This window comes from Garra rufa, chromosome 14 (genome assembly GCF_049309525.1).
Source record: "Garra rufa chromosome 14, GarRuf1.0, whole genome shotgun sequence".
In the NCBI taxonomy this organism is placed as follows: Eukaryota; Metazoa; Chordata; class Actinopteri; order Cypriniformes; family Cyprinidae; genus Garra; species Garra rufa.
Window position 1 is genome coordinate 42,652,487 of NC_133374.1, and position 23,215 is coordinate 42,675,701.

The following is a 23,215-nucleotide window of genomic DNA, read 5'->3' on the forward strand; positions in this document are numbered from 1 at the left end:
GAATTTGCTGTTTTATACTGGGTGATATACAGTAAAAAACTGTAGAAATTACAGAAATGTCTAACAGTGTAGGTTATTTAGCTTATCATGTTCCAGCGCTTTCTTTTTGCCTCATAGTCTGATTTTTCTGAACTTTTCCGCTTTGTGGCAGTCTGCGTTTCTTTGGCTGTCCCTTCTTCACCCTGATCTGTCTTATTTGGCCCAGCAGAACTAAAATACCTTCGTAAATCCATGCGCTTATTTTCACACACGCACACACATAAACGTACGTGATATTCGAAATTCTCTCCCCTGCGCAAACAATTTCTATCTCGTTTAAGCTTGCTGCGAGAGATTTCACGTGTCAAGTGAGGTTAGTAATGACTGACAGGACGATCTCGGAGGCATTGGTGCACAAAAAATACGTCACTGACCAATCAGTACTGCCGCTCCTTATACGCTGTTCGCGCAATGGCGAATCAAAAGTGAAAGTAAGATTAAAAAAAGCGAGCGCGAATTCAAACGCAATTTTAATATTCCACAAATTTATAGTGGCTCCCCGTTGCCCGAAAACTACATAGAACATAATTACCCAACTATATTTGTAAGAGAATGCAAAAGCATTAAAATATATTTTTCCTCCTTGTAAGATAGCCCTAAGGGCAGGGCGGAGATACAATTTGGTAGCCCGACTGGAAGACACAATAGCCCCGGGACGTCGGGCTAGCGATTTTGTGAGCCCTGATCTTGATTTGTTTCTTGTGGCGGGAAAATAAACTCAGGTGAGAAGTGAGTGTTTAATTTGTCAGAAAGACTCTAGTCACTAAATAATGATTTATGATTGTTAGAAACAAAGAGTAATATAAGTGAAAACACTGTTTATGATTTGATCTTTTTTAACAGACCATTACGCTTCTGATATAAAGTCATATTATATATATATATATTTATTTATGTAATCTGTGGCCTAAGCTGTAAAATCTCTCTATAAAAATAAAATAGTTTGATGAATATAGCAGTATTTAATAATCTACTTCAATCTGTTGTCAGATGCTTTCAGAATGTATTTCCGCACAATGATTCGGAAAAAAATGTGAGTGAATCAAGAGAAAGAAAGACTTAAACTGAGTTTGACTGGATCACATTAACATTTACATTTCATTTGAGACTCTGTGAATCTTCATCTGCTGAATCTGATTCTCTCAGGGATCCTGAAACTGGTGTCCAAATGCAGCTCAGATCTGTTGAACCTGATTCACCGAATTGATTTGTGTTGAGAAGATGGACATGGAGCTGTTTAACTGCTCAGATTCAAAGTATTAGTCTTCAATTTGGTCTCAAAGAATCAGAAGAATACTGCTGATCTTGTGTTTAGATTAGTGCAACATTTGAACCCCCTTTACTCTCATAGTTTTAGCTCATTCATACTGTTTTAAAGTAGTTTTTAATGGTTTCGCTGTAAAGGAATTTAGCTTTTAATTCCTGGAGACAAGACAGTATTTCAATCATTGGTTGATTCTGTATTCAGTTTAAATGTAATGCAGTTGCTGCTGTAATAAAAATAAATTATGTTCAAAAGATGTGGTATTTAAACCATTATTATTTCTAAATATCATGAAATTCTGTAAGAAATGCAGTTTTGATAGGGACAATGCATGCTAATGAACATTTGAATAAAATATAGAAGAAGCTGAATTATAGCAACATTGCTAATTTATATTCACAGACCCTAGATAGGTAGAAACAATAACACATCAAATATACATACAAACTTCATACAGAAAACAAAATACTCCAAAACAATTTACACTTACACAACTGATTTGTTATGAGCCACTGCCAAACCTGCCACTGATTTTTGAAAGTATGATAAGGCGGTATGGCACCTCACAATCTCCTCCAATGACAGACCTGGTACCAATATCATAATCTGTTTTATGAGGTGTGGCAAGACCACAACGTACTTTAAAAATATTTCAGGCATATTTAGATTTTTTTTTTTTTTTTTTTCTAAATAAATTGTGTTTTTTTAAAGAACGTTACAATAGGTAAAGAAAAATGGTTTGTTATCTAGCAATTTTATTGATTTTTTTATTTTTTATTCAAGTGATTTTGTTGTTGTTGTTGTTTAATAGTAAATATAATTTGATAAGCCAGTCCTGAACATTTTCCATAGCAGTAGTTAAGGTGATTGAACCCTCCTCTCAATTAGTTACAAAAGTGAAAATTACTATATCATCTGCATACATGTGGACATTTACATCTTTACATACCCCAGGTAAATCAATATTATAATAAAATAAGTCCCAAGATAGAGCCTTGTGGAACCCCAGTGGGGCAATCAAGGTAAGATGACTTTGTACCAACAACACACATGCATTGTTTCCTATTTAAAAATATACGATTTTATCAGAATTATTTAAGTCTTCCAAAAATGTTAATTTGGCTAAAAGAACCTGGTGGTCCAACTACGTCATATGCCTTCTTTAGAACCAACAGCACCAGTATAAGCACTTTTATTTAGTAGGCATTTGACTCTCAACAAACAATTAGCTGATTTAAACATGAAAAACCATAACCCCAAAAATGGGGACAGATGTGGACAAAAGAGACTGTGAAACAGAGGCTGTTTATTTGTGATCTGATCAACCAAAACAATTTTTAAACCCAGGACCAAATTTGCTGCTAAGGTATTTTTAACTCTATCTTTTTGGTGTTATTACATGAATCCTAAGATGTTTCTTGTCTGTGAAACTTTCCACAATTCCACACTGATGACATAAAAACAGTTATTTCACATGTGACGACGCATGTGGTATTTAAGGCCTGCTTTATATCTGAAACACCTTCCACAGTGGCCACATTTAAATGGGTTTTCTCCAGTGTGAACTCTCATGTGCCGGTTAAGGGATCCTTTTTGGTTGAAACTCTTTCCACATTGCTGGCAGGTGAAAGGCTTCTCTCCTGTGTGAACTCTTATGTGCTCTTCAAATCGTCGTTTATGATTAAAGCTCTTTCCACACTGAGGACATGTGAAGGGTTGCTTTCCAGAGTGGATTCTCATGTGGTCTTCAAAGTGTTGGTTTCGATGGAAACTCTTTCCACACTGAGGGCATGTGTAGGGATTCTCTCTATGAGTTCTCAAATGGACTTCAAGGTTTTCATGTTGATCAAAACTCTTTCCACACTGATCACACATGTAGGGCTTCTCTCCATTGTGAATTCTCATGTGTCTGTTAAAGCTTCCTTTTTGAGTGAAACTTACTCCACACTGTTGGCAGGTAAAAAGGCTCATTCCAGTGTGAACTGTCATGTGGGAGTTAAGGTTTCCTTTCCTGTTGAAACTTCTTCCACACTGTGGGCAGGTGTAAGGCTTCTCTCCAGTGTGAACACTCATGTGGGCTTCAAGGTTTCCATGATAACTGAAACACTTTCCACATTGTTGGCAGGTATAACTACTCCTCCCTGTCTTTTGGTTCATTTTTCTTGAGGAAGTAATTTCACTTTGTGAGCAACTTAAAGATTTTTCTCCAGTTATAAAATCATGTTGATCCTTATATTGACTTTTGTCTTTCATTCCATTCAGTTCTTGACTCTCCTCTTTCAGCACAATCAGGTCTAATGTGAAAAAAGACAAATAAAAATTAACACCAATTTAATGGCACAAAGCAACAGATTAAAACATTAACATTAGCAAAACATTAAGCATCAAAACCAGCGGCATATACCCACTTCTTTATCAGGGGGCTTTGCGCATACCCACTTCTAAATCCCCTCTGATGCGAATCATTCAGTAGTGTCCCGCATTAGCCAAAATCATGACAGTGCACCACATGAATAGCTAATTCAATCATATGTGAATAAATGCAAAAGTCCCTTACAAACACCAACTAAAGACAGTTATGTGGTCAGGACCAGGGTGTTGAAATATGTTTGATGATTGCTTCTGATGCACCTTGTTCTGTCCCCCAACCCCAGTCAGAGGATGCAGACAGTGACAGAGATGCTCCCTGTTCATATGTGAGAGCATGTAAGGGGAGGTGTGCAGAGTGGTAAAATATTAAATAATTAGTGATTTACTACTTTAGTGAATTACTACTTTAAATCCATATATTATAATGTAACTGTAAATCAATATGGTAAAAATTAAATTAGGTAGGCTGTTACAATCAGAAATTTCTGGTGAATCCCTGTAAACTTTTCAGTCCAAGGATCCTGCAAGCAAATACATTCAAACCGTATTTCAAAACGGCTTTAATACTGAGAAATACAGAGAGAACCTGTGTGTATTTGGCTTTAAAGCACAAGAGTTTTTTACTGGATGCTGGTGCTTTAGATGTGCTCCTCAGTGGTTAGGTTACGAATGACCTGCTTGTGCCATCTGATTGTGGCTACACTTCTCTTCTAGTCCTATTAGATCAGTGTTGTATATGCACACATGCTTTCCAATGGTGCGTTCACACCGGACGCGACTTGCGCGTAGTTGAACGCTTGAACATTTGAGTTTACTCGCGTCATTCGCGCGTGACATTTTCTTCACAGCAGACGCGAATTCGCATCATGGGAGGGGCTTCTGCCACTCGTCAGTGGGAAAGTAGTTGTAAAATAGGTGAATGAGCTCAATTTGCCAGCTTTAGCTTGCTTGTAGTCTCAATATGTATGTATATGTAGGTCAAATTGAGTAAAGAGCGTTTTTTAAAACTTACCAGATTGTCCGACCACTTCACTCACTTTCTTCCTAGCAAGATCCTTTTTATTCATGTTTCTACAAAAGTCCAAAGATGTATCGTACAGCTCCGAGTATCCACAGACAGCAACAGTGATTTTGTCCTCCATTGTTGTTTCTGATTTCTGCCTCCGTCACTACTAGAGCACGCTCCTGATTGGTTAACGCGGCGTGGATTTTCGCCAAAGTTCAGATCTTTGAATTTGTGCGTTTCGCGCGAATGCAGTGGCAATCGCTTGGAACGCTCAATGCGCGCCGCAGGATGGCTATTCGCGTCTTTGCATTGACTTAACATGTAAATCACTCGAGCTTGCCGCTTCATTCGCGTCCGGTGTGAACGCACCATAACGGTGCGTTCACACTACAGCGTCAAATTTGCGCTCAGTGCCGCTGGCAATGCTACAACGCCACTGCTTTGGGGAGTGTCTAATTTAGGGCAGAGCACGCCTCTGAAAAACAATGTTCACACCCTATTTACGTTCCATTGTCTTCTTTTAACGGCGGTTCGCAAACGAAACTTTAGCGTATAATAACAACACGCAAAGTACATTTACTTTTGCGTAACTTTTTTGATAATATGTGATTTCAGCTCAGTAATCCACCAGTTTCGGAAACACGCGTCATAGTCTTCCCTTGCCAACTTCTCACACCGATTGGTTGTCGCCGGCGTTTTGCGCTCGAAATTTGCATAAAGTTGAGGAATGCCCAACCTTTTGACGCTCTCAGCCGCTCTCAACGCTTTCTCCGCAACGCTTCCAATCCCAAAATGCACCACACGGCCGTTTACGCTCAACTTCCACATGAATGAATTGAAAACGCTCACTACGTGCCAGTGTGAACGCACCGTAAGGGCTCTTTGCACTTCTTAGGGTCAATATCTGCTTAGTTCCACAACCCTAACATTGTAAACCATTATCAGATGGTAATCGTTTTCCACTTCTGTAAAAATAAAGTTACATGGCACTTCAGTGATAACACTCAGATTTGATTGTGGATTATTCATGGTGGAGAAGCAAGTTCAGTGATCCTATAATCCTGGGAGTCACATGATTGTCTGTTAAAATGTTAAAAATGAATAAAATGTCATATTCTTGGAATAATAAGAATAAATTCCTATTTTTTAATATCCTATTTATTATTTGATTATTTAAATTTCATTTCTAAAAACCAGAAAAACAGATGTGCTATAGTTGAAATCTCTCAAAATGATGGATGTTATAAAAATGTGGAGATTAGCAGAAATAAGTTACTGCATCCTCTTATTTACATAATGTAAACATACAGCTGGTTGGTTAGCAATTTCATGTATATAATTGTATATAATACATATTTTAAAATTGTATTGCATATCTGTTGCTGACCCATTTCAACTGTTTATGTGCTTTGCTTACCATTTTTCTTTTTATTCTTAATCTTTTATTCCCACTCACCGTGGTGGAGTTATGAAATATTGTTCTGTATCCTTTCCAGCATTTCACAATAATTACACATACACATTACAGTACACAAGACAAAAAACTGTATTTCAGCCAGGGATTTTAACAGAGGTGGTGGGAGAAAACCCCCAGCATTCTGGATTCAGATGGCAATAAGATCACAGACTAACCTGTAAATGTTGACAATAGCTTACCACAGAGTGAGCTCAGAGCTGCTGAGAGGAAATGACACGAGGCAGGAGACCCAGCTAAACTGAGCAAGTATCATTCTCTCCTGTTCTTTCTCCTCTGGAGATTTTGTCATCAAGATCTCTTAACACCAAAACAAAATCCGCAACACCCAGAAAATATTCAAATACAACGGCAACCATCAGTTTCAGTTATGATGCTGCTAATAACTGCTGATTTACTGACCCACAGCTATTTCCCCCAAGCGGGACCAAGAGATAGTGGTGTTTATAGTGATTTCCTTCAAGACTTCTCAGGTTCCGTTCTTCATAAACACAAAATGTTTGGTGGAGTGAAGAAACATCTGAAATTCACCAGTGCTGAAATATGGGCAAATCTAGCCTGCCCTTCTCAACGTCAATCTACAGATGTTATGTAAGGTACATTATTTAATCATGAAAGGTATTGTGCATGGGGACACAGTTGCTTTAATGAATGTCTACTGGTAAATGGTCTTGTAAATGTTCTCTGTAAAGTAAACCTGATAGTTAGGGGCATTTAGGCAATTCAACTAGTCAAATAACTGCATACATTATATATATTAATATTATATAAATTAATTACTTGAATATATATTTATATTATATATTAAGGGTGACCTAATATAAGGTCTGTTCCAACTTTAATATTAAGCATAAGAACCATTTTCAAAAGACTTCCATGTGTAGTTATTTCATTTGCAAAGATTTTATTCAGTTCACAGTCACCATTTACATTGCATAATTAAGTGAGACATGACTCTTTAAATAGAGTTCAAATCAGAGCACTAAAATGAGAGTAGAAATAGACATTTTAAGAGCACTTGAAGAAAAAAATATTGAGAAAATGTACAGGACAAATTAATTCAGCTTTGAGAATGAAAACCAACCTGTTTGTTCCTCAGTATCTTCATGTTTGACTCTGAATGTTTCTTCAATCTTCATGTCTTCACTCTCCTCTTTGATGAACGCCATCTTTATAATAGTGTCACGTGGACAGCAGTTTTTCTGTGTTTGGACACTTTGTCCTGTTTGAGATGAAAATAATTAACAGAAATGGAAAAATAAACTAAATATATGGGTCAACTAGGAGTCAGGGAGTCAGAGTGATAGTTAATGACCTTGAATCACGTGATTAGCTGAAAACAGAAAACTTTGACCATAAATATTAACAATAATAATAAACAAATGAATAAAAGAACAAAAAATACACATTTAGTTTTGATCAATATTAGTTATTTAATAATTAGTATTTTATATAGAGATTACACTTTCAAAAATGCTATTCATTGTAAAAGTTGTCATTGAATATCTTACTTTTGACTACAAGGCTTGTTCTCTTTGCATTTACACCGTTTTGAGCAACAGGAGTCGGCGATTCGAGCGATTCAAATCAGTGAATCATTTTGCGAATCATTTGACTCAATTGACTCGGCGTTTCAAAAAGCACCGTTTCTTCATCAGTACGTGCCAGTGACGGAATGAGTTTTTACGATGAACTGACTCACGATATAGGGAGAGAAATGGGACGCACCGTTTCTGTTATTATTGTGTGAATGAGGTTTAAACTCAAAATAGCATTCATTAATGTTATATAGTGTATTATAATGCTAATCAATAATAATAAATTAACTTACTTCGCTTGTAAAAACTATAAAGTATACGGAACGTGTTGTATCGATTTAAACACTTTAGATAATTAAAAACACAAACCTGTCTCCAGCTGATTCTAGACGCAGGAGCGCGGCGCGACCTTGTGACGTCACACAGATCAAAATAAAAGTCCTGTTAACACATTGCTGCGTCTACAATCTCAAATGTGCATGTTTATATAAAGAAAACATACACAAATAATAAAACATATTCCAGAGGTATTCAGAGTTTTATTCTTGGTGAAATACACATCTAAAATATGCTGTCTGATAACAAAAGAGTCTGTACCACATTTAATATGTAAGACTATAAAAGGCAAAAAAATGCATGTTTGATATTTATTTTTTTTTTAAAGCTAACTAAACAAATAAACAGTCAAACAAATGTATTCATAATTATATTTCCTATTTATGGTATATGTATGTGTGTATATATTTTATAAGCAATTATAAACATTTCTATATTTTATAAACAATTATATACACATTTTTATAAAAAAAATATTAAAGCATTTACAGACTATTTTACAGATTATTTTCACTATTTTATTGCTTTTTGTTCCATAGAAAACTGTATACTATCAATAAAATAATGTTTTTTGTTTTGTTTTGTTTTGTTTTGTTTTTTTAGTGGGAGAACTTATATTTGTGCATAGGAAATTTTGCATCTAAAAAAATATATATATATTTATCATAATTTGTCCACAAGATACCAAATAATACATATTTCCATGACAAAAAAAAAATGATTATCAGTATTTTGTACAATAAAATCAAAGAAATTTAGCCAAAATAGTTTTCCACAAGGGCAATGCCAAAATAATATACAATTGTTTCAAGGCAACTGACACAAAAGGAGAAACTAAAATCAATATTAATTAAATAATTAAATATTGATAAGCTATTAGCAAAACCTTTTTCCAAAATGGCGGCTGGTTGAATAAGGCGTTTATGTGTTTATACTCCGGGGCAGACGGACGTTCTAGAGGTGTGCATTATTTTCAGAGAAACACACGGCGAACGTGTAGTTCCAGGCAACACTTAACCGCATTACAGGTCTATATCACTTCCACACAATTTCAGTTATTTCAAAGGTCCTTACAGCCCAAAACAGCAAAATCACCAAAAATCCAAACACAGTAAACAATAGGATAAAACGATAATCGATTTTTGCCACAAAATTATGTTTTATTATGTACGGAAAGCACATCTGTTATTTCTCCCATACTCTCTCCCTCACAGACGCACACACATACAGTTACACACACGTTAGCATACGCATAACAACTTAAAGACTACATGACAGCTATCACACACAAAGTGGTCTTGAAGAAAATGAACTTAAAGTTTCACTATTAGTAGAGACACTGCTGTCGATCTCTTTTGATAGACGCACAGACCAGGGGCAGTTCTAGACCCAAAGCTCTACTGGGGCGCATTAATATTTTTGAAAGCCAGTTGCATGTACAACACAGTTACCTAAACAACTATACTCATACACTGCAACAAGCTTTATAAGTAAATGTATACATTAATGCTTTATGAACATATTTATTAAAGCATCTTCACATTAAGATTCTAAACATTTTTAATTAATGCAGGGCACAGTGCGGCTAAAAGTGCGGCATACGGGTGCATCATAGCGACTATTATTTTCATAGCGTTCGACCACTGGTTTCGTCATTTTTTCATAGCTCACCTCAACTGCATGCTGACACTTCTGGGTTAAAGGCTGCGTGATGTGCGCGTTGCAGTTAAATACACAGACACAGGAAGGCATGGATATCTGCGTACATGGGCCAGTTTGTCGTCGGTTGACCCGAGGTGTAACGGCAACTCTGCTTCGTCTCAACGCCCCGTCATCAATTATTCCTTACCTGCCTGTTACTGCTGTATGCCAACCTGGCAACCCATAAGCCTTAAATGAGTAAATTAATTAATTATGAATGAATGTAATGCTTATGCAATGACTCGGCTAACTGATCACTGAAAACTATAGACCAATTATAGAGATAGCTTTTATGGCTAGAGAATTACACGGATACGGTACAAAAGAGTTCGATTTGAAAACAATTATAGAAGATTATATTGATTAGATGTCATTTTTGAAATGTCCTCAGCTCATTACAAGAGCTTGTCCCCCATCGATAAGCACTGATATTCAACTAAATTGACCTTAGATAGTGGGATAGTCTTACAGATCCAAAACAGGGATGACGTTTTTTATGGGTAAAGCCCATCTTTTTTTTTTTTTTAATCAAGTTATAAAGTCCGAATTAGGAGATATAAACTTGCGTTTGCAAAAAAAAAGGCTGAATTGTAAGATTAAAATAAATAAATGTTATGTAAAAATATTAATAGGAATAGGTTTAAATAATATTTCATGCTGTAACTGTAAGGCTAATACAATATGCCCCCTGTTAACAACATGTGAATATTATATAGACCTATTGTTTAAATCAAATTCTTGGTTTAAAAGTAAAGTAAGCAGTTTTCATCCATAGTATGTCCGTTTAAACATCTGCGTTTAGCTTCAAATGGCGTCTTTGATGACAGTGTTGTATAAAAATGATTTGCATTCAGATTTTGACGTCAAAAGGCACAGAAATACATATTTTTCCCGGTGTTTTTCGGCCAACCAATATGTGTGCGCAGCTGCAAGTGACTTAACTGTGAGATCTACTCTAAATTGGTCTATAGTTTTACAGAGAAGCAGTTACAGAGGCACGTGCATTTTTAAAAATAATGATTTATTTGTTTACAAAGCTACATATGTAATTGCTTAAAACTATCATATAGATGTTTTAAATATATAAAGTTTGAATATAGTGAGTATATGAGTAAGTCAGCAAGTAAAACAGCCAGTAGGTGGCAGCAAGTTACTATTTTTAGAGTAAGACGTTTAATTAAATTAATAATTTAAATGGCCAATTCATTTAGTGAGGAATAAAGTGGATTATTCAAGAGTGGGTTTGAATTTATATCACGATTTGGTCAGTTAACCGGATGTGCGGCCATATTGGTGATACTCGGATGTAAACAACAGCATGGATTGGACGGTTAATATACTACTAAATAGGTTGTTCTGCTAATTTATGCTGTCTAAACAACACAAAATCATGTGGAAGCAGCTAAATCACAGAGAGATGGACTTAGTGAGCAGGAAAGGGCACAATATTTTGATGAACTAAAGTTAAGATACGTAGTATGAAAGGGTTAATTACGTTTTTTCAATTTTTGAATTTGAGTCAGTGTGTGATGTGAGGCGTGGCAGTACTGTGTCTGGCCTTCATCAAAAACAACTAATCCAGGCATTTGTGCCAGGTTTGGGAGAAAGGTATTGTAATAATGTAAATTATGTCAAAAATAATGTGTTTTTTGAATCACCAAACATGAGAGCATGTTCTATTTCAACCCAAAGACTTTGTAAAAGATCATAATAGGACCCCTTTAATTAAGTTGGCTTGAGAAAGCCAACTTACTGATATTCTATTTAAACTTATTATTCTTCTTCTTCTTCTTCTTCTTCTTTTTCTGAGCGGAAAATATTTAGACACCTACTCCTCCTAGACCGTTCAAGCTACATACTCCAAACTCGGGTCAGATCTTCATACTGTTCTAACTTAGATTGCTATATCTTTTCAGACTGTTTTGAGTTACGGTTTTCTTAAAAATTAATATTAAAAATCATAAAAAGGTCCCATAGACTTTCATTGACCAAAAGTCCATGTCTGTTTGAACTATGTGTAATGTAAACTGCTAGAAGCCATTGATACTCAATTAAGCTTTAAACTATCTATCTATCAATCTATCAATCTATCTATCTATCTATCTATCTATCTATCTATCTATCTATCTATCTATCTATCTATCTATCTTCAAACCTTATCTATCTATCTATCTATCTATCTATCTATCTATCTATCTATCTATCTATCTATCTATCTATCTATCTATCTATCTATCTTCAAACCTTATCTATCTATCTATCTATCTATCTATCTATCTATCTTACTAGTCATGCTAAAATCATGTTAGCGACTTGTTAGTCATGCTAAAATCATGCTAGCGACTTGCTAGTCATGCTAAAATCATGCTAGCGACTTGCTAGTCATGCTAAAATCATGCTAGCGACTTGCTAGTCATGCTAAAATCATGCTAGCGACTTGCTAGTCATGCTAAAATCATGCTAGCGACTTGCTAGTCATGTTAAAAATCATGCTAGCGACTTACTAGTCTTGCTAAAATCATGCTAGCGACTTGGTAGTCATGCTAAAATCATGCTAGCGACTTGGTAGTCATGCTAAAATCATGCTAGCGACTTGCTAGTCATGCTAAAATAATGCTAGCGACTTGCTAGTCATGCTAAAATAATGCTAAAATCATGCTAGCGACTTGCTAGTCGTGCTAAAATCATGCTAGCGACTTGCTAGTAATGCTAAAATCATGCTAGCGACTTGCTAGTCATGCTAGAATCATGCTAGCGACTTTGCTAGTCATGCTAAAATAATGCTAAAATCATGCTAGCGACTTGCTAGTCGTGCTAAAATCATGCTAGCGACTCGCTAGTCATGCTAAAATCATGCAAGCGACTTGTCATGGTAAAATCATGCTAGTGACTTGCTAGTCATGCTAAAAATCATGTTAGCGACTTGCTAGTCTTGCTTAAATAATGCTAACGACTTGCTAGTCTTGCTAAAATCATGCTAGCGACTTGCTAGTCATGCTAATATCATGCTAGCGACTTGCTTGTCATGCTAGAATCATGCTAGCGACTTTGCTAGTCATGCTAAAATAATGCTAAATTCATGCTAGCGACTTGCTAGTCATGCTAAAAATCATGTTAGCGACTTGCTAGTCTTGCTTAAATAATGCTAACGACTTGCTAGTCTTGCTAAAATCATGCTAGCGACTTGCTAGTCATGCTAATATCATGCTAGCGACTTGCTTGTCATGCTAGAATCATGCTAGCGACTTTGCTAGTCATGCTAAAATAATGCTAAATTCATGCTAGCGACTTGCTAGTCATGTTAAAATCATGCTAGCGACTTGCTAGTTGTGCTAAAATCATGCTAGCGACTTGCTAGTCATGCTAAAATCATGGTAGCGACTTGCTAGTCATGCTAAAAATCATGTTAGCGACTTGCTAGTCTTGCTTAAATAATGCTAGCGACTTGCTAGTCTTGCTAAAATCATGCTAGCGACTTGCTAGTCATGCTAATATCATGCTAGCGACTTACTAGTCATGCTAGAATCATGCTAGCGACTTTGCTAGTCATGCTAAAATAATGCTAAAATCATGCTAGCGACTTGCTAGTCTTGCTAAAATCATGCTAGCGACTTGCTAGTCGTGCTAAAATCATGCTAGCGACTTGCTAGTCATGCTAAAATCATGCTAGCGACTCGCTAGTCATGCTAAAATCATGCTAGTGACTTGCTAGTCATGCTAAAAATCATGTTAGCGACTTGCTAGTCTTGCTTAAATAATGCTAGCGACTTGCTAGTCTTGCTAAAATCATGCTAGCGACTTGCTAGTCATGCTAATATCATGCTAGCGACTTGCTTGTCATGCTAGAATCATGCTAGCGACTTTGCTTGTCATGCTAGAATCATGCTAGCGACTTTGCTAGTCATGATGAAATCATGCTAAATTCATGCTAGCGACTTGCTAGTCATGCTAAAATCATGCTAGCGACTTGCTAGTCGTGCTAAAATCATGCTAGCGACTTGTTAGTCTTGGTAAAATCATGCTAGCGACTTGCTAGTCATGCTAAAAATCATGTTAGCGACTTGCTAGTCTTGCTTAAATAATGCTAACGACTTGCTAGTCTTGCTAAAATCATGCTAGCGACTTGCTAGTCATGCTAATATCATGCTAGCGACTTGCTTGTCATGCTAGAATCATGCTAGCGACTTTGCTAGTCATGCTAAAATAATGCTAAATTCATGTTAGCGACTCGCTAGTCATGCTAAAATCATGCTAGCGACTTGTTAGTCATGGTAAAATCATGCTAGTGACTTGCTAGTCATGCTAAAAATCATGTTAGCGACTTGCTAGTCTTGCTTAAATAATGCTAGCGACTTGCTAGTCTTGCTAAAATCATGCTAGCGACTTGCTAGTCATGCTAATATCATGTTAGCGACTTGCTAGTCTTGCTTAAATAATGCTAGCGAATTGCTAGTCTTGCTAAAATCATGCTAGCGACTTGCTAGTCGTGCTAAAATCATGCTAGCGACTTGCTAGTCATGCTAAAATCATGCTAGCGACTCGCTAGTCATGCTAAAATCATGCTAGTGACTTGCTAGTCATGCTAAAAATCATGTTAGCGACTTGCTAGTCTTGCTTAAATAATGCTAGCGACTTGCTAGTCTTGCTAAAATCATGCTAGCGACTTGCTAGTCATGCTAATATCATGCTAGCGACTTGCTTGTCATGCTAGAATCATGCTAGCGACTTTGCTTGTCATGCTAGAATCATGCTAGCGACTTTGCTAGTCATGATGAAATCATGCTAAATTCATGCTAGCGACTTGCTAGTCATGCTAAAATCATGCTAGCGACTTGCTAGTCGTGCTAAAATCATGCTAGCGACTTGTTAGTCTTGGTAAAATCATGCTAGCGACTTGCTAGTCATGCTAAAAATCATGTTAGCGACTTGCTAGTCTTGCTTAAATAATGCTAACGACTTGCTAGTCTTGCTAAAATCATGCTAGCGACTTGCTAGTCATGCTAATATCATGCTAGCGACTTGCTTGTCATGCTAGAATCATGCTAGCGACTTTGCTAGTCATGCTAAAATAATGCTAAATTCATGTTAGCGACTCGCTAGTCATGCTAAAATCATGCTAGCGACTTGTTAGTCATGGTAAAATCATGCTAGTGACTTGCTAGTCATGCTAAAAATCATGTTAGCGACTTGCTAGTCTTGCTTAAATAATGCTAGCGACTTGCTAGTCTTGCTAAAATCATGCTAGCGACTTGCTAGTCATGCTAATATCATGTTAGCGACTTGCTAGTCTTGCTTAAATAATGCTAGCGAATTGCTAGTCTTGTTAAAATCATGCTAGCGACTTGCTAGTCATGCTAATATCATGCTAGCGACTTGCTTGTCATGCTAGAATCATGCTAGCGACTTTGCTAGTCATGCTAAAATAATGCTAAATTCATGCTAGCGACTCGCTAGTCATGCTAAAATCATGCTAGCGACTTGTTAGTCATGGTAAAATCATGCTAGTGACTTGCTAGTCATGCTAAAAATCATGTTAGCGACTTGCTAGTCTTGCTTAAATAATGCTAGCGACTTGCTAGTCTTGCTAAAATCATGCTAGCGACTTGCTAGTCTTGCTAAAATCATGCTAGCGACTTGCTAGTCTTGCTAAAATCATGCTAGCGACTTGCTAGTTGTGCTAAAATCATGCTAGCGACTTGCTAGTCATGTTAAAATCATGCTAGCGACTTGCTAGTCATGCTAAAAATCATGTTAGCGACTTGCTAGTCTTGCTTAAATAATGCTAGCGACTTGCTAGTCTTGCTAAAATCATGCTAGCGACTTGCTAGTCATGCTAATATCATGCTAGCGACTTACTAGTCATGCTAGAATCATGCTAGCGACTTTGCTAGTCATGCTAAAATCATGCTAGCGACTTGCTAGTCTTGCTAAAATCATGCTAGCGACTTGCTAGTCATGCTAAAATCATGCTAGCGAATTGCTAGTCATGCTAAAATCATGCTAGCGACTCGCTAGTCATGCTAAAATCATGCTAGCGACTTGTTAGTCATGGTAAAATCATGTTAGTGACTTGCTAGTCATGCTAAAAATCATGTTAGCGACTTGCTAGTCTTGCTTAAATAATGCTAGCGACTTGCTAGTCTTGCTAAAATCATGCTAGCGACTTGCTAGTCATGCTAATATCATGCTAGCGACTTGCTAGTCATGCTAGAATCATGCTAGCGACTTTGCTAGTCATGCTAAAATAATGCTAAAATCATGCTAGTGACTTGCTAGTCATGCTAAAATCATGCTAGCGACTTTGCTAGTCATGCTAAAATCCTGCTAGCGACTTGCTAGTCATGCTAAAATCATGCTAGCGACTTGCTAGTCATGCTAAAAAAATGCTAAATCATGCTAGCGACTTGCTAGTTGTGCTAAAATCATGCTAGCGACTTGCTAGTGGTGCTAAAATCATGCTAGCGACTTGCTAGTCATGCTAAAATCATGCTAGCGACTTTGCTAGTCATGGTAAAATAATGTTAAAATCATGCTAGCGACTTGCTAGTCATGCTAAAATAATGTTAAAATCATACTAGCGTATTGCTAGTCATGCTAAAATCATGCTAGCGACTTGCTAGTCATGCTAAAATCAGGCTAGCGACTTGCTAGTCTTGCTAAAATCATGCTAGCGACTTGTTAGTCATGCTAAAATCATGCTAGCGACTTGCTAGTCATGCTAAAATCATGCTAGCGACTTGCTAGTCGTGCTAAAATCATGCTAGCGACTTGCTAGTCATGCTAGTGACTTGGTGGTCATGCTAAAATAATGCTAAAATCATGCTAGCGACTTGCTAGTCATGCTAAAATCATGCTAGCGACTTGTTAGTCATGGAAAAATCATGCTAGCGACTTGCTAGTCATGCTAAAAATCATGTTAGCGACTTGCTAGTCTTGCTTAAATAATGCTAGAGACTTGCTAGTTTTCCTAAAGTCATGCTAGCGACTTGCTAGTCATGCTAATATCATGTTAGCGACTTGCTAGTCATGCTAAAATCATGCTAGCGACTTTGCTAGTCATGCTAAAATAATGCTAAAATCATGCTAGCGACTTGCTAGTCGTGCTAAAATCATGCTAGCGACTCGCTAGTCATGCTAAAATCATGCAAGCGACTTGTTAGTCATGGTAAAATCATGCTAGTGACTTGCTAGTCATGCTAAAAATCATGTTAGCGACTTGCTAGTCTTGCTTAAATAATGCTAACGACTTGCTAGTCTTGCTAAAATCATGCTAGCGACTTGCTAGTCATGCTAATATCATGCTAGCGACTTGCTTGTCATGCTAGAATCATGCTAGCGACTTTGCTAGTCATGCTAAAATAATGCTAAATTCATGCTAGCGACTTGCTAGTCATGCTAAAAATCATGTTAGCGACTTGCTAGTCTTGCTTAAATAATGCTAACGACTTGCTAGTCTTGCTAAAATCATGCTAGCGACTTGCTAGTCATGCTAATATCATGCTAGCGACTTGCTTGTCATGCTAGAATCATGCTAGCGACTTTGCTAGTCATGCTAAAATAATGCTAAATTCATGCTAGCGACTTGCTAGTCATGTTAAAATCATGCTAGCGACTTGCTAGTTGTGCTAAAATCATGCTAGCGACTTGCTAGTCATGCTAAAATCATGGTAGCGACTTGCTAGTCATGCTAAAAATCATGTTAGCGACTTGCTAGTCTTGCTTAAATAATGCTAGCGACTTGCTAGTCTTGCTAAAATCATGCTAGCGACTTGCTAGTCATGCTAATATCATGCTAGCGACTTACTAGTCATGCTAGAATCATGCTAGCGACTTTGCTAGTCATGCTAAAATAATGCTAAAATCATGCTAGCGACTTGCTAGTCTTGCTAAAATCATGCTAGCGACTTGCTAGTCGTGCTAAAATCATGCTAGCGACTTGCTAGTCATGCTAAAATCATGCTAGCGACTCGCTAGTCATGCTAAAATCATGCTAGTGACTTGCTAGTCATGCTAAAAATCATGTTAGCGACTTGCTAGTCTTGCTTAAATAATGCTAGCGACTTGCTAGTCTTGCTAAAATCATGCTAGCGACTTGCTAGTCATGCTAATATCATGCTAGCGACTTGCTTGTCATGCTAGAATCATGCTAGCGACTTTGCTTGTCATGCTAGAATCATGCTAGCGACTTTGCTAGTCATGATGAAATCATGCTAAAATCATGCTAGCGACTTGCTAGTCGTGCTAAAATCATGCTAGCGACTTTGCTAGTCATGATGAAATCATGCTAAATTCATGCTAGCGACTTGCTAGTCATGCTAAAAATCATGTTAGCGACTTGCTAGTCTTGCTTAAATAATGCTAACGACTTGCTAGTCTTGCTAAAATCATGCTAGCGACTTGCTAGTCATGCTAATATCATGCTAGCGACTTGCTTGTCATGCTAGAATCATGCTAGCGACTTTGCTAGTCATGCTAAAATAATGCTAAATTCATGTTAGCGACTCGCTAGTCATGCTAAAATCATGCTAGCGACTTGTTAGTCATGGTAAAATCATGCTAGTGACTTGCTAGTCATGCTAAAAATCATGTTAGCGACTTGCTAGTCTTGCTTAAATAATGCTAGCGACTTGCTAGTCTTGCTAAAATCATGCTAGCGACTTGCTAGTCATGCTAATATCATGTTAGCGACTTGCTAGTCTTGCTTAAATAATGCTAGCGAATTGCTAGTCTTGCTAAAATCATGCTAGCGACTTGCTAGTCGTGCTAAAATCATGCTAGCGACTTGCTAGTCATGCTAAAATCATGCTAGCGACTCGCTAGTCATGCTAAAATCATGCTAGTGACTTGCTAGTCATGCTAAAAATCATGTTAGCGACTTGCTAGTCTTGCTTAAATAATGCTAGCGACTTGCTAGTCTTGCTAAAATCATGCTAGCGACTTGCTAGTCATGCTAATATCATGCTAGCGACTTGCTTGTCATGCTAGAATCATGCTAGCGACTTTGCTTGTCATGCTAGAATCATGCTAGCGACTTTGCTAGTCATGATGAAATCATGCTAAATTCATGCTAGCGACTTGCTAGTCATGCTAAAATCATGCTAGCGACTTGCTAGTCGTGCTAAAATCATGCTAGCGACTTGTTAGTCTTGGTAAAATCATGCTAGCGACTTGCTAGTCATGCTAAAAATCATGTTAGCGACTTGCTAGTCTTGCTTAAATAATGCTAACGACTTGCTAGTCTTGCTAAAATCATGCTAGCGACTTGCTAGTCATGCTAATATCATGCTAGCGACTTGCTTGTCATGCTAGAATCATGCTAGCGACTTTGCTAGTCATGCTAAAATAATGCTAAATTCATGTTAGCGACTCGCTAGTCATGCTAAAATCATGCTAGCGACTTGTTAGTCATGGTAAAATCATGCTAGTGACTTGCTAGTCATGCTAAAAATCATGTTAGCGACTTGCTAGTCTTGCTTAAATAATGCTAGCGACTTGCTAGTCTTGCTAAAATCATGCTAGCGACTTGCTAGTCATGCTAATATCATGTTAGCGACTTGCTAGTCTTGCTTAAATAATGCTAGCGAATTGCTAGTCTTGTTAAAATCATGCTAGCGACTTGCTAGTCATGCTAATATCATGCTAGCGACTTGCTTGTCATGCTAGAATCATGCTAGCGACTTTGCTAGTCATGCTAAAATAATGCTAAATTCATGCTAGCGACTCGCTAGTCATGCTAAAATCATGCTAGCGACTTGTTAGTCATGGTAAAATCATGCTAGTGACTTGCTAGTCATGCTAAAAATCATGTTAGCGACTTGCTAGTCTTGCTTAAATAATGCTAGCGACTTGCTAGTCTTGCTAAAATCATGCTAGCGACTTGCTAGTCTTGCTAAAATCATGCTAGCGACTTGCTAGTCTTGCTAAAATCATGCTAGCGACTTGCTAGTTGTGCTAAAATCATGCTAGCGACTTGCTAGTCATGTTAAAATCATGCTAGCGACTTGCTAGTCATGCTAAAAATCATGTTAGCGACTTGCTAGTCTTGCTTAAATAATGCTAGCGACTTGCTAGTCTTGCTAAAATCATGCTAGCGACTTGCTAGTCATGCTAATATCATGCTAGCGACTTACTAGTCATGCTAGAATCATGCTAGCGACTTTGCTAGTCATGCTAAAATCATGCTAGCGACTTGCTAGTCTTGCTAAAATCATGCTAGCGACTTGCTAGTCATGCTAAAATCATGCTAGCGAATTGCTAGTCATGCTAAAATCATGCTAGCGACTCGCTAGTCATGCTAAAATCATGCTAGCGACTTGTTAGTCATGGTAAAATCATGTTAGTGACTTGCTAGTCATGCTAAAAATCATGTTAGCGACTTGCTAGTCTTGCTTAAATAATGCTAGCGACTTGCTAGTCTTGCTAAAATCATGCTAGCGACTTGCTAGTCATGCTAATATCATGCTAGCGACTTGCTAGTCATGCTAGAATCATGCTAGCGACTTTGCTAGTCATGCTAAAATAATGCTAAAATCATGCTAGTGACTTGCTAGTCATGCTAAAATCATGCTAGCGACTTTGCTAGTCATGCTAAAATCCTGCTAGCGACTTGCTAGTCATGCTAAAATCATGCTAGCGACTTGCTAGTCATGCTAAAAAAATGCTAAATCATGCTAGCGACTTGCTAGTTGTGCTAAAATCATGCTAGCGACTTGCTAGTGGTGCTAAAATCATGCTAGCGACTTGCTAGTCATGCTAAAATCATGCTAGCGACTTTGCTAGTCATGGTAAAATAATGTTAAAATCATGCTAGCGACTTGCTAGTCATGCTAAAATAATGTTAAAATCATACTAGCGTATTGCTAGTCATGCTAAAATCATGCTAGCGACTTGCTAGTCATGCTAAAATCAGGCTAGCGACTTGCTAGTCTTGCTAAAATCATGCTAGCGACTTGTTAGTCATGCTAAAATCATGCTAGCGACTTGCTAGTCATGCTAAAATCATGCTAGCGACTTGCTAGTCGTGCTAAAATCATGCTAGCGACTTGCTAGTCATGCTAGTGACTTGGTGGTCATGCTAAAATAATGCTAAAATCATGCTAGCGACTTGCTAGTCATGCTAAAATCATGCTAGCGACTTGTTAGTCATGGAAAAATCATGCTAGCGACTTGCTAGTCATGCTAAAAATCATGTTAGCGACTTGCTAGTCTTGCTTAAATAATGCTAGAGACTTGCTAGTTTTCCTAAAGTCATGCTAGCGACTTGCTAGTCATGCTAATATCATGTTAGCGACTTGCTAGTCATGCTAAAATCATGCTAGCGACTTTGCTAGTCATGCTAAAATAATGCTAAAATCATGCTAGCGACTTGCTAGTCATGCTAAAATCATGCTAGCGACTTGCTAGTCTTGATAAAATCATGCTAGCGACTTGCTAGTCATGCTAGAATCATGCTAGCGACTTTGCTAGTCATGCTAAAATAATGCTAAAATCATGCTAGCGACTTGCTAGTCGTGCTAAAATCATGCTAGCGACTTGCTAGTCGTGCTAAAATCATGCTAGCGACTTGCTAGTCATGCTAAAAATCATGTTAGCGACTTGCTAGTCTTGCTAAAATCATGCTAGCGACTTGCTAGTCATGCTAATATCATGCTAGCGACTTGCTAGTCATGCTAGAATCATGCTAGCGACTTTGCTAGTCATGCTAAAATAATGCTAAAATCATGGTAGCGACTTGCTAGTCGTGCTAAAATCATGCTAGCGACTTGCTAGTCATGCTAAAATCATGCTAGCGACTTGTTAGTCATGCTAAAAATCATGTTAACGACTTGCAAGTCTTGCTTAAATAATGCTAGCAACCGCATAGCAACCACATAGCAACACCTTAGCATCTATTCACATTCAAACTATTTATATCTTCTAACTATTTATATCTATAAATCTATCTATTTTCAAACTATTTATATCTATCTAGCCTATCTATCTTCAAACTCTATTAATCAAACTAAAACTATTTCAAACTGAAAACCTTTAAACTTTCTTTAAACTAAAAGCTTTTAAAACTACTTAAAACTTATTGGCTAGGCTTTCTCAAGCCAACTTAAAGTTTGCTAACAAACTTTTTATCTAGTTAAGATATTAGACTAATATTTCAACTCCTGGACTGGAAATGATACGAACAAACATGAATGTTATCAAGTTTTTTGTCCAAGAAATTCTAGTTCAGTTTCAACCACAAACACCTTTTTGTTACTCAGACAGTTTTTTAAATTTTGTCAGTCTATAGTACTCCAAATGTTTTTCCCGGTCCGACCGATTAGCACAGCCTAAAACATGACAATAACTGACCATTTTCAGCAGCAATAATTAGGGAAATATGGGAGTTTCATTTGGTTCAGTGGTATTGTTTACGTTCAGTGCCTCCAATATGGCCGACCGGCTGCTCCCTTTCACGATGTGAACGTAGACTAAAGATGGTGAAGATAATGGCGACGGGTTATGGCTAGGATAGTTTGGTTTAATGTTAATGGATGGCCAGGCAGACGTACATCAGTGACAGACAGACAGGTGCTGCATGGAAAGATGTTCCCCAGCTGACGGATGGCCATTTTCACCTGCAAGTGAACAGCGAGCATCGGCAGCTGATGAGGCGCGTGGAGTGACGTTGACGCCCCTCTTCGACTGATTGGCTCGAGGAGGAGCTGTCAATCTAGAACTGGTGGACCAGTGATGACGCTTAAGCCTGCCCTGTTTTACATCAAACTCTAACCGCCACATTTGGAAAACCAAGTGCAAAACGTGGAAACAAAAACCTAGTGACAAACAGCATAAGCATACCAATAAATCGAAATATGAGCAAAAATTGTCTGAGAGCACTGAGAGTAAGAAACATTACATTTATTACATTTTTGATGTACACTTGTTATTTTTTGATCCGTGACCATTGTTTGCTATCCGGAATTTTTTTTTTTTTTTTTGCAATGTACTTGTACTGACATTTTTAAATTTTAGTTTTATTATTATTATTATTATTATAGCTTATTATTATTATTTTTCTTTTATCCGTCACCTCAATAGAGCAGGAAATTTGATCTTATAAGAATGGCACACTTTATGTATTTATGTTATTATTTTATTTTTATGTATGCCATATTTCTAAGTCATTATATTTGTCATAACAATACTTGATGTACTGTTTGAAATGTTACATGATGTGTTGAATAAAATAAATAAAAATTATCACCTGTCATATAATGTTGCTGATTTATCATTTTTATTGTGAGGAAATTTGATTTATTTATTTATCTTTGGGTAATCTTTGAAGACTCAAAAATACATAATTAGTAAATATTCCTGTGGATTCAGCTGCTGACCAATCGTGACTCGAAGAGGAAAGACATTTATGTTCACCAAGGCTGCATTTATTTAATCAAAAATACAGTAAAACAGTAATATTTTGAATTATTATTACAATTGAATAAAATATTACT

The 23,215-nt window shown here is 37.2% G+C and overlaps 1 protein-coding gene across 1 annotated transcript; it reads right to left on the minus strand.

Annotated features, from left to right (window-relative positions):
- Positions 1 to 2,514: 2,514 nt before the first annotated feature.
- Positions 2,515 to 22,502, minus strand: LOC141284451 (uncharacterized). The gene is made up of 2 exons (XM_073817422.1): positions 22,340 to 22,502; positions 2,515 to 3,597 (listed from the first exon to the last, which is right to left on the minus strand). The coding sequence occupies exons 1-2, from the start codon at positions 22,500 to 22,502 to the stop codon at positions 2,774 to 2,776; spliced, it is 987 nt and encodes a 328-aa protein (XP_073673523.1). The 3' UTR covers positions 2,515 to 2,773.
- Between the last annotated feature and the right edge of the window lie 713 nt (positions 22,503 to 23,215).